General features: G+C 37.1%; 2 protein-coding genes across 2 annotated transcripts; both read right to left on the minus strand.

Moving 5' to 3' along the window:
• Positions 1–965: 965 nt before the first annotated feature.
• Positions 966–1,382, minus strand: LOC137735263 (putative lipid-binding protein At4g00165). Its single transcript, XM_068474675.1, has one exon. The coding sequence runs from the start codon at positions 1,380–1,382 to the stop codon at positions 987–989; it is 396 nt and encodes a 131-aa protein (XP_068330776.1). The 3' UTR covers positions 966–986.
• Positions 1,383–2,509: 1,127 nt separating this feature from the next.
• On the minus strand, positions 2,510–7,986 carry LOC137735261 (vesicle-associated protein 1-3-like). The gene is made up of 8 exons (XM_068474674.1): positions 7,821–7,986; positions 7,409–7,479; positions 7,228–7,309; positions 6,811–6,926; positions 6,571–6,732; positions 6,434–6,475; positions 3,197–3,274; positions 2,510–2,909 (listed from the first exon to the last, which is right to left on the minus strand). Exons 1-8 carry the CDS (start codon positions 7,870–7,872, stop codon positions 2,796–2,798), a joined length of 717 nt encoding a protein of 238 aa, XP_068330775.1. The 5' UTR covers positions 7,873–7,986; the 3' UTR covers positions 2,510–2,795.
• Positions 7,987–11,861: the final 3,875 nt, after the last annotated feature.

Below are 11,861 nucleotides of genomic sequence, written 5' to 3' on the forward strand. Positions count from 1 at the left end.
TGTGGCACGACAAGTCTTTCTTTTAGTCCAGAAAAAGATAAAAAAAATTGGTGGCAGGACAAAAAAATATTAAAAAAATATGATAAAGCAACTTATGGCAGGAAAAATCGATGGCAGGACGAAAAAAATATTAAAAAAATGTGATAAAGCAACTGATGGTAAGGCAAAAAAAACCGGTGTGGCAAGACATCTCTTTCGTAAGGCAAAAAAAAAAATTAAAAAGTATGAGTTAAACCCGGAGTGATCCGAGGTGATAAATCACGTGTTCTTATATAAATTATGATATATATATGTTAAAATGTTAATAACTTAAAAATTAAAATTTTCCACTACTTACATAAAAACAAGTAGTGTATCATTCGTATTCCCGTCAGAACTAAAAATTTCTCTTTTTTTAGTCCAGAAAAAAATAAAATAATAATAAAAAAATTGGTGACAGGACAAAAAAAATATTAAAAAATGTGATAAAGCATCGTATGTTTGTAAGCCCTTCTCTTTTATTTCTCTCTTTCCTGCAGTTTGCTGTCTTATTTCCCTTCATTTTGCTTTCGGCTTCTGCTTTTTCTCATCTTTTTCTTTCATTTTTAGCGTCCTTTTTTTTTCTTTTTTTTCTTTTTTTGGATGATGATCAATACTGTTTTTCCTGCAGTGATTGCTTCAGCAAAAACCCGTTATTCTTCATCTCTTTTTATTTCCATCCCTTCATTCTCATTTGCTTTATTCAATCAAAAACTTAAATAAACAGTGCATGGGAAAATTAATGCTGAATGAAAATCATTTTCTTTCGCTTGTATACACCCTGGAATTACACAGAAAGCATGAGCCTGCCTTCCGTACATCAGTCATTTTCATTAAAGTTTTGGCTACAGCTAAACCATGCATAATGTAAATTACACACCTAACTGAATCTGGTTTATTCCATGAAACAAATTAACAGAAACTATGAATGAGTACATGTCAAACAAGGTTGAGATCGATGAGTTCTATTAAGCACAGACAAAGCCTTGTGGCACGTTTCCGCCACATGCATTAACAAGCAAACTAAAAGCAACAGGAACATTGAGCTTGACTATTCCCAAGACGTTGGCCTTAATTGCAGTGCAGAGGCACAATGCAGCTTCAAGATCTGCGACACCCTTTATTAGGGTACAGCATTCCTTGCTGGGTTTAGTCCCAATAACCTCGGTCACCAAGCCTAACCAACTCCCACAAACACCAAACTTAAGGGTATCTTTGGGGCATTTGGCTTGCTCCTTTGGAATAGAGGGACGCGAGGAAGGACTTGCAGGAGGGCATGGAACCTTATGAGAGGAACTGAGGGACGAGAATATGATGTTGAAGAGAATGAAAAGAGCTACGTCCTTGGAACACCTAAAGTCCATTGCTGCCGTCACTACAAATCACAATTTTGAAGGTAACAATCACCGGGGGCTGAATATTTATAGAAATATGAAATGATCAAATAATTGTTAAGAGAAATGTTACGAAGTTCAGTAGCTACACGCTTGTGTGCATGAATGATTTATGACCATTTATGTAATGTGCGGTTTACGCCTCACCGGCTAGAAATCGAGGACTGTCAATAGCACATCTAATTGTTAGGATTAAAGGCTGAAATTGTGCTAGGGTCCATGCGTGGGGCTGAAGTTAGATTTTTTTTGTTCAATTGGGTGGTTGTTATCACTTGCATCCTTTTCATTTGTGGTTGAAAGCGAGCAAAATATGGTACGTTTTGGTTTCTATAAGATTGTACTCTAGTGTCCCCAACCTCAAGGTCCTCAACTGGCAAAAGCATTCTAGTGCCAGTGATTATGTTGGTTGTCTAATATGTCCTCTTTCTCTTAAGTTTGAAACGATTCTAAATTGTAATATTGACGAGTAGCCATTGAATGTCAATGGTACGAAAGAAATGATGTATCCAAATTGAGTACGTTTATTTGAAAATACACGATATTTTAATTAATGTGGTTATCACGTACCACTTCTTGCGAATGATGTATATTCATCGTATATATTTCTTAATATATATATATATATGTGTGTTTGATTTGTTGTTCAATTTTGTCGCTTCTTTTTGGCTTTTCTTATTGTTTAGCATGTAATTTGTATAAATAATTAGATAAATTGCCCAAACTTGACGAGATTTGGGTCACTAGAGACGCCTCCTGCCATCATGAACATGATGACTTGCGCATGGATTTGCTTCGTCTTATATGGGACTCGGTCCCAACTCGCTTAACACAGAAGCAGAACCTCACCAAAAATTTAGGATGAATTTTGGGCCAAGCACCTCAAAGTCAACGATTATAGTTTAGTATCAAACTCATTATTCGCGGAAGTCAAACTTAAGACCTCTTGCTCGCAAATAAATAAAAAAAACACCACTAGACAACAATGTTAAGCGACAACCTCGCCAAAACTTTGGAGATCAAAATTATAATTTGGCCAGAGAACTTCATAAACCTTGGTATTATCAACACCATTTAGAGCAATACCTTTGTTCTAATATTTTCTTCTTAAAAGAAACCAGGTGATCAATCCAACCAACAAATCACATTATAATCTCAAAATCTGCAAATCAATCAACATTCGAGGCAAGCATTGGATAAGAAGACTTGATTCTAAACCCATCTGTTCAACTATGTAGATAAAAATGATCTGCTCAAAACAGTGCCAAATTAATCATCACTAAACTTTTTACATTAGAGTTTAAGCATCCCTAAAACGTTTCCGAAATTGCGGAGCACCACAGTATTATGCCAGCATCCAACTGATTAATCGACGGTCCAGCTTCTCTATGTTTTGTTGATGAAGTAGCCAACCAAGATGCCTAAAAGACCGAACAGCACCACAAACAATAATGAAAATCCGCCACCGCTGTTTTTGCTAATTTCTTTTCTCAACACATCCTGCTCAAGTGAAAATATTTCTCTTATTGCCAAAAGGAAATAAACGAAAACAAACATGAAATATAACTTCCAATAAAGTGGAACGGATGCATAAAAAACCCAACAATTTAAATACAAACAAGAAAACTAATCATAAAAAGGACATATTTCTCAAGGAATTTTGCTACGACGATCGACAGCTGATGAAGTTAAATGGGGATACATACCAGTAGAACCGTTAGCATAGGGACAATCAAAAGCATGAAGCTTAGATATACGTAAAAAACTAAGTAAGAATTGAACAATACCAGTTCGTGGCGTAGCTTCTGAGTTTGTTGCAAAGCAGCAGTCTTCTCTCCAGTTAACTTGGAAATCATAGGAGATGCCTGAGGAAAGGATATACATAACGTAAGAAACTTAAGCAAGGTAATCCGAAGGCATTATTTGTACTTCTGTATCCGGTGGTCGACATAGAGTAGACCAGTCTATTAGACAATCTCAAGGGATTCTTGCATAATGATGCGGATTGACAGAAGGGTAATTCAATTTGCACACAACTTTGCTCCAAACACCCATTCGATTTCATAATATCACTTTCCGTCCATAAAATTAATTTTTAAAATAAACTAACAGTAATTTACTTTTCTGTCCCTCTCTATCGTCTAATAATTAGAAAAACTAGTATGCAAAGATAAGAAAATTAATATGAATAAGAAACTCTTAATCTAATCTGGATTTGTTAGTCAAAAAACAAATAGAAGCTCCCTAGAAGAATAGTGGTGAGGCGTCGACAAAAACCTTATGTAGCCATTAAAATGTAAAAATAAACCACATGCACCGCCCTTTTGTTATGAGAAACACAGATTTTTCACTAACTATAAGTCGAGAGTACAAGAAGTAGTGGACAAGCTGTCCACTAGATTGCATACAAGATCCCCTAGCCAAAACAGAAAACAAGGTCCTATAAACCTAAGCAAAATTATTACAAAACAGCTATGCTAATAAAAGTGATCTGAAGAGATTGCTGCCCACCAATCCGCATGAATGAGGAAGAAGGGCTTGTTGTACTTTTATGCGCAAGTGGAAGCGAATTCTAACAAAGTACCAAATATCCACGGACAAAGCACGGCAAAAAAAAAAATCACTAAACAAACGGAGAGTGTAAAAGAGTTCGAACTCTCATACCCAAGACCAAACAAGTAGAGAACCCAAAACAAACAGACAGTCTCTCCCAAATTGCTCTCTAACAAACTCACAAATTGACTCTCATTGTCAAACGAAGAAGCCATGATTTTGCCACACTCATGACTCCAAATGATGACCTCCACCTTAACCAACCAAAAGAGAGAAAACTCTCTACACTAATAGTGACGGCACACAAAATAAATCAGTGCATAGGACTTAGGTTATAATGAGAATCCTAATCATAATTGGAAGTAAATCCAAATCCTAATCGAATAGGTATTTAATAAAATCTCTCCACCAAGCAAGGAATACAATCAAGAATTCAAATCCAAACCCAAATAGGACACAACTAACCTAAATAGGACACCAATAAATGGAACTCAGAAACAGAAGACAAATCTGCCCGTACCCAACTGGTCGGCTGCACCACCGACCAGTCACCCGATGCTACAACACTTCAAACGTTTCTTTGCTTCTCCCGAGCGATCGTCCAATCAGTCGCCACTTCCATATTTATAAGCAACACTAATTTTGAACCATAAATCACAACAATCTCCACCTTGGAAAGAAATTAGCAAACTTCCAAATCATATACAAGCAGGGATAACAAATAAATATGCAAAGTGATCACCAAGTTCTTTCAAAACTGATCTCCACAACTCAAAATATTCAAGAGTCTTCAAAACTTGAAATTTCCTCCAATACCTTCTCCAACAAATTCCATTATGGAAATAACAAATACGAGACAAAATCCAAACAAAGCTCGAACATACTTGTAACAAATACGAGCCAAAAGTGCGAACTAACACTTCATGAAACTCTCGAACATCAAACTCCACCTTATGACAAAATCAGAGTGAACAAACATTGCCTCAAATACAACCAAAAGATGTACAAACTCCCAAAATCATTCCTCCCGTTGAATTATTCAAATATCAAATTTGGCCGACGACACAAAAAACTTCATCATGACTGGCAAGCAAAGCCCAAGCCGTAACTTGAGTTGTGATAACAATTGTACTTTTATGCACAAGCAAAAGAGAATTATAACAAAGTACCAAATATCAATGTTGTAGGCAAAAGTAAAGAAACAAAAAATCTCAAGTAGAACACGGGCGAAGCACGGCAAGGAAATTCACTAACAAATGGAGATTCCAAAGAGTGTTTGAACTCACAACCCAAATCCCACAAATTAAAAACCCTAAGTAGGACACAACTAGCCTAAATAGGACAACAAAAACGAAATGGAAATGTGAGACAAATTTGACTGTACCCGACCGGTTAGCTGCCACCACCAACCGGTCGCCTGATGCTAGAACTCTTCAAACGCTGCTTCTCTGCTTCTCCCGATTCGTCGATCAGCACTTCCAGATTCGTATCCATCACTCTAATTTTGAGTCGTAAATCACAACAATGCTATATCCTGAAACTCTAAGAAAACTGAAACCCAGAAAGAAGCCCAAAGTTGAACTCTATCCCACAATCCTTCCACTTCCTCCATCCTGACATTTTTTTAAATGCTTTTGTTTCATGCACTGTCATTAAAGTGAAGTTTATGACAGCGGTTCCAATTAAACAAAAAGTGAACTTTACACTAGAGAAAACTAAGCATGGCTCCCTCGCAAGAAAGTCAAGAAAATACTTCCAGACTACCTATTAGTTTCTAAATATTGTTGAATGTTGCTACCACCACTGAAACCATATAAAATGAATCAAAACTTGGAAATCACAATCTTTAACGAATTTTACTAACCTCTATGTACATTGTCATTCAATACATTCATGAATTTGGTATGTTAGGCATGTTTCAAGACAAACTTCACCACTATGATGTGACTCCAAAATACACACCATTGGTGAATATATTTTAGCAATGACATTCTAGTGTACATTCTTTCAACTGTCTACAGTTGCACGATTTTAGCACCCCATTCATGCAAATTAAATTAAATGCAAGAGAATGAAACTTAAGTGACTATAATTATCTCTACTAATTAATAAAACCATTGTCAACCAAAACCCTATGCAATTACCAATTTAACCCTCTAATTAAAAAAAAAACATGAATAAGAAATATGGGGCAGAAATGTAATTTCACACAACCAAATTTTGCTGTATTTTTTTTCAAAGCCTCACCTACATGTAATCCTAACATGTCTCTAATTTAAAAATAAAAAATAAAAACAAAAAACAAAAAACAAAAAACAAAAAAACAAAAACAAAAACAAAACTTCTCATTCCCACATTCTCTATCACTCTCTTCCTCTCTACTTCTATTTCAAAAACAAAAATAAAAAATTTTCTCACACACTTTGGGTGTGCCCATATGCTAGTGAAATATAATAGTAAGGACATCTGACCTCTGACGACTTCTCTTTTGGTTCCTCAAGAGATCTTGATACCTAATTTTCCATGTAAAATGAAACTTAATGAGTATTCCTAGACATTCAAACAGTTTTCAAACCTCCTTGAAAGCTTGCAAAAGAGAAACTCTTACAGCATCAAACAAGGAAGTGTTTTGATTCCCATTATCAAGCACTGAAGCCTTTGGAGAGGAGCCCTCGTCAGATCCTTCAGGGACAGGTGATGGGGGGTTGGCAGGAAAGTAGATTACCCGCAATTTGAACTCTTCCACAATTTTACCATCCTCCTTGTTGAACTATATACAAATTCGCAAAATGATTAAAGTGAATAAAACAGAACCTCTATATAAAATGTGTTAGCAGCATCATCCAACCATTTCAGGAGTTATGTCTTTCGTAGTTGCACCTTCTGGTGCAACAACACTTTGAAGGAGAAATTTGTCCTTGCACTGCATGTCTGGCGGGGCCTCCTTTTGGGCTTGCATTGTAACTACAAAAGTCAAATTTAAATCAGGAAACCATTACGATAAAGAATTAATAGGTCTAATGATTTATATAAAAGTATCAACGCTTTCCCCAAAAAAAAAAAACTAAAGGAACCTACCCAAGGAAAATAGAGAAAATTTGAGAAAAATAATTGAGCGTAATGTTAACAACTAAAACGAAAACAACGAAATGAAAATAATTGAGAACAAGTACTCAGAGTTTAACTTTGAACTATGAAATAAAAGATTCAGATATCAGAAAAGCTAAAGAACCAAATACTCTTAAAATCAATTGAATGTGTTCACCTGTAACATCACATGTTGTTCCGGGTAAGACAACACCAGCATTGGGCCGGACGCAGTACTTTTTCGGATTGGTTGTTTTAACCTATTCAATCACAATATCCAAACACTAAACATTTCAAGTCCATACCTCATATGTTCAGACCAATCCAATATCATAATTTAAGGGGAACCGAAAAATTACCTTGAAGGCCACATAATTAGTTGTTTTGTTGGTCAATTGCAAGGAACATGAACTCTGTTTCTTCACTTCAACTTTTACACCACAAGAAAACAAACCCACCAAATAAAATTGACAAAATTGGACAATTTTCCCAAACAAATATCGATCCCTAAACATAATAAGTAAGCATCAGTAAGCTAAATCAGAGTCAGCTTCTAATTTTCTGGTAATCAAAAGATTAAAATCGTAATTATATGCACAATTAAACCCATCCTTATAATTATTTTGCAGAATTTAAAATGCATCATTCCAATTCCAGTAAAACCCAACACGGAATTCCAAATTACTGTTTTCCCTCAATTTTCCGAGATTTTCTTGCTAACCAAACAGGAAAGAAAAAAAAAACGAAAGAAAAGAAAAGAAAGAAACTTACATGGGAATTTGAGCTCTAAAGGCTGAATGCTAAGAAGATCTCCAGTACTCATTGCCTGGATATTTCAAACTAAAAACGAATTAAAAAATTAGGGGTTTGTGAAATTATATGATCCGAGCAAGGAGGAGGAAAGAGAGATGGGAAGAAGAAATAGCACAAGAAAACAGTTTCCGTGAATCAAAAAATATGGAGAGAAACAGTTTCTGTGATAATCTTATACCGTCGATCTGAAAGAGTATGTCTGAATCCAACGGTGGAGAGGGTGCCTGTGACGTTCAATTGCTGACTTTAGGATTTAGAATTTTTAATTAAATTTCTGCTTTTCCGTTCCATCCTTTCAGGCCTGATTGGTGAGAGATGGAATGGCAAATGTGCCCTTCTAAATTTAAGCTCTTATCATGTTTTTGATGTTTGCATGAATTTATTCTGAAGGGCGTTTTTGGCCTGAAAGAAATTTGGCAGGAGATAATTATTACTTATTTGTAATAAATAATATAAAAAGGGCAATGAAGTACAAGTAAAGCTGTAACAAAGAACGTACAATATGAAAAGCCCAAAAGTAGTCGGCCCACAAGAAGTAAAACCTAGATCTGAAAGATTGTTTGCCTCCACCAAATACATGTGGTCTGGCAAGTGAGTCGTGTCTGTCATGTTCATATTGTTTTCGTGTAACACATGTTATCTTAACGGGTCGTGTCGTGTCACACCCATTATCTTAACGGGTCCTTAACAGATCAGGTCACTTTACCCATGAGAAACCTTGTCTCTTGGACCGCTCTCCTTTCTGGGTGCATCCTCGACTAACGAGTGCTAACGGGTCTAACGGGTTGACCCAAAGTGACCCGTTAGCGACCCGACCCATTAAGCATTCACCCAAATACTAATATTAACGGGTTGGGTTAACGGGTCGGATCCAAAATGCTAGATCTATCCCAGCACCCATTTTTACTAGTATACACACCCAGGCCTGCAGGAACCATCACCTCCACCTCTCTCGGCTGAATCCGAGATAGAGATAACGGTTTGCAGTCATTGACTCAACCCTCCATCGTGCAGCCACCATCATTGGCGTCCTGAAACTCAGTGGACAATGAACATCTTTCGACAACTCCTTACCGAACAGTCTTATGACCAGCATAATTTGGACCCGTGCCCACACCAGCTCACGCTGGTTAGACAACTAGCAGCATGGGCTACTTCTTTTCACGGACCAAGTCAAATTGGGTTTCCCTTTTGATTTGGCCCACAACCCAGCTTAGGCTAGGGCTGCCCACAGCAAATTTAAGCCCAAATGTTTTTAGGCTGCCTTCTTTTTGGCTTGCAGCCAACATGACTTCTGTGCATAGGCTTGAATCTTTATATTATTTTGCTTCTATGATCGACCCCAAATAGTCTCAATCTATTGTATTAATTTAAAGTGACCAGCAGTCCATTAATCTAACAAGAAATCCAAAATTATTGTCATGAAGCTCACTTTTGGACATTAATGATTCAATATTTTAATTCTCTTCTTTGAACAATTGGCATCATTTCGTAGTCCTGAAGCGCTCACATTTGAGTTCCCGAAGCAACTCAAATCCACTACATTTAAATCAGCATGTTGTATTCTGTGTTCTTGCAGGAACCTCTATTTTATGAACAAAATGTTCATAAACTAATTTGAACCTGTAGTTTCAAATTTAGTGTCTTTGAACCTGAAGTTTTCATAAAACAATACACCCATGAAAACCTGAATCTTTCACCATGTCTTAGAACTCAAATGTTCTGATTTTGATGCTTATATTTTCCTGATTTGGACTTTTCTAATAGAAACTATTTTATGTAGGGTACAAGACGTCAATCTCCACTTGACTATCAAGTAGCTGACAAACCATTGTAGCCAACAATGGTATGGAAAAGCTGAATAAGCCTCCGCCATGATCTTTATTCGATGACTTATGCCTGAAGCATTACCTACGGAAGTACTCTCGAACAGGGATTTCATGGCTCTTTGGCTTGCTCCTATGGATTGTTTAATCATGAAAGACATTACCTGAAGCACACCATGATTACGTCCATGAATGAGTACAATTTTGAAGTTTATAAATCCGATCGAATTTTGACTGGAAAATATTTTTCTCGTCCTTCCTTGTTTCTAACTCACTCCTGAAACAGCAGTGTAGAAAGTAGAAGTTTACCAAATTCTCGGATCTGATTACTACCATAAACGTGAGAGAACGGTATAGGCCCAATTCGGCTGGAGTCTACTGAATGGCTTAACCTTGTTCTGTCAAAGCCTAGCAAACCTGCTTCGATAGGGATGCACCGAAGGGCATGCTCTGCTTTGGTAAAGATATATCAAACTGTATTACTCTGCTTCGGCAGAGGCCTACCGAACAGACCTTTCTAGCTTCGGCTGGAGCCTACCAAACCCAAGTCTTGGTTTGTCTCTCTCACGATCCAATTTCGGGTTTATTTTTACAACCTATGGTAGAATTAAGGCCTGCCAAGGTGTGGCATCATGCCCGAAGCGTGATCCTTGGCAGCTAAGACCTAAAAAGTTCAAGAATAAGGGATAATATTACTGAACCTCAACCCTGCAAAATCTACTTCCGTCTTGATAGAATAAATCATTAGTTAGACACCTGTTTGTGCCTCTACCAATGTCGTTGAAGAGTACCATTCTCATAGTCAATATATGAAACTAATTTTGCTCCACCAAACTTTGTTGAAAGAACAGAATTTTGACATGGATGGCCTTATTGGCCGAATCTTCTCAGTAAACCATTTACTTTGTGAACATTTTTCCATGTTCTTGGATTCAAGGTTGGCGTTTGTTTTTCGTTATGGATAATCTTATTGATATTGTCCTTGAATACGAGTTAATTGAATCATGTTTCTTGTATACATGTGACTGAATTCAATTATACACGTGATTAGGTACGAATGTAGGAATGTTAGTTGTCTGGATGAATGCGATACTACGCACACTAACTTTATGCCTAAATCACATCTCTAGCAACGACTTCAGATCCATCCAACTTGATTAAGAGCATTGGCACACTTCTCGTTGTATGAATGGTACTAACTTACCATTTAAGAGACCTTATATTTTCCTTATTCCAGAAAAACGTCGTTGAGTCTTAAGAATATTCGAGAGAACAATAATCATGACTGAAACCACTGAAGAAAATAAAGTGAAATATCTTTGCACCACCTCCAAAAATAAGCCTGAAGCTTTGCTTTGGGGCCAATGGGTTGTCTCCCAACTGGGAACACACCCTATATGGCCAGCCTGAAGCCTAGTAATTGAGCAGTTTATTGCCTTGGCACGACCATTTGGGACAATTAGGTCGAACAATGATGCCACGACACATCTCCTTACCCGATGTAAGGATATTATGCTTACAAGCACACTTTGCTAAAACCCGCTCATTTGGGAAATTTGATTTTTAGATCATCCCTCGCAAAGATACGAAATCACCTTTTTCACATTGGATTCAAGGGAATATATGTGGACTAATCTAATCAAAATGCGGACCATATAAATATTTAATTGTTAAACTGGTCACATGTTTGTCCATACACATTGATGCTAAACCTCGTGGCCAATTTTAAAGGGATCACCACCCTAATTATCCCATAAAGTCTAGCAAACTGGATAATGCCGGAGAGTTTATATCGACGGTTTTCGATAAGTATTGCAGGTATTTTGGGTTTATAATTGAACATCAAATTCTCATGTTCACCCTAAGTAGCCTCTCATAGTGATCATAAAGAGCAATTTCAATGATCGCCCAGACCTTGGTGAACGTAACAAGCTTTCAGTTTTTGTCTAGGGCTATGCAACCTTGTACGCAGTTATGTTGGTCCGCCTTGAGGCCCATTGTCACCCTACCATCTCGACGTTACAGTTGGTTACTAGGTACGAACCTGATGTTTCGTATTTACACATTTGGGTGTGCATTCCATGTGCCAAGTTGCGCCTCCACAACGTACCAATATGGGTCCTCAAAAAAAAGATGTGAATCTCTGTCGATTACGATTCTCCTTCACCTTAGC

Source organism: Pyrus communis, chromosome 5 (assembly GCF_963583255.1).
Source record: "Pyrus communis chromosome 5, drPyrComm1.1, whole genome shotgun sequence".
NCBI classification, from domain to species: domain Eukaryota; kingdom Viridiplantae; phylum Streptophyta; class Magnoliopsida; order Rosales; family Rosaceae; genus Pyrus; species Pyrus communis.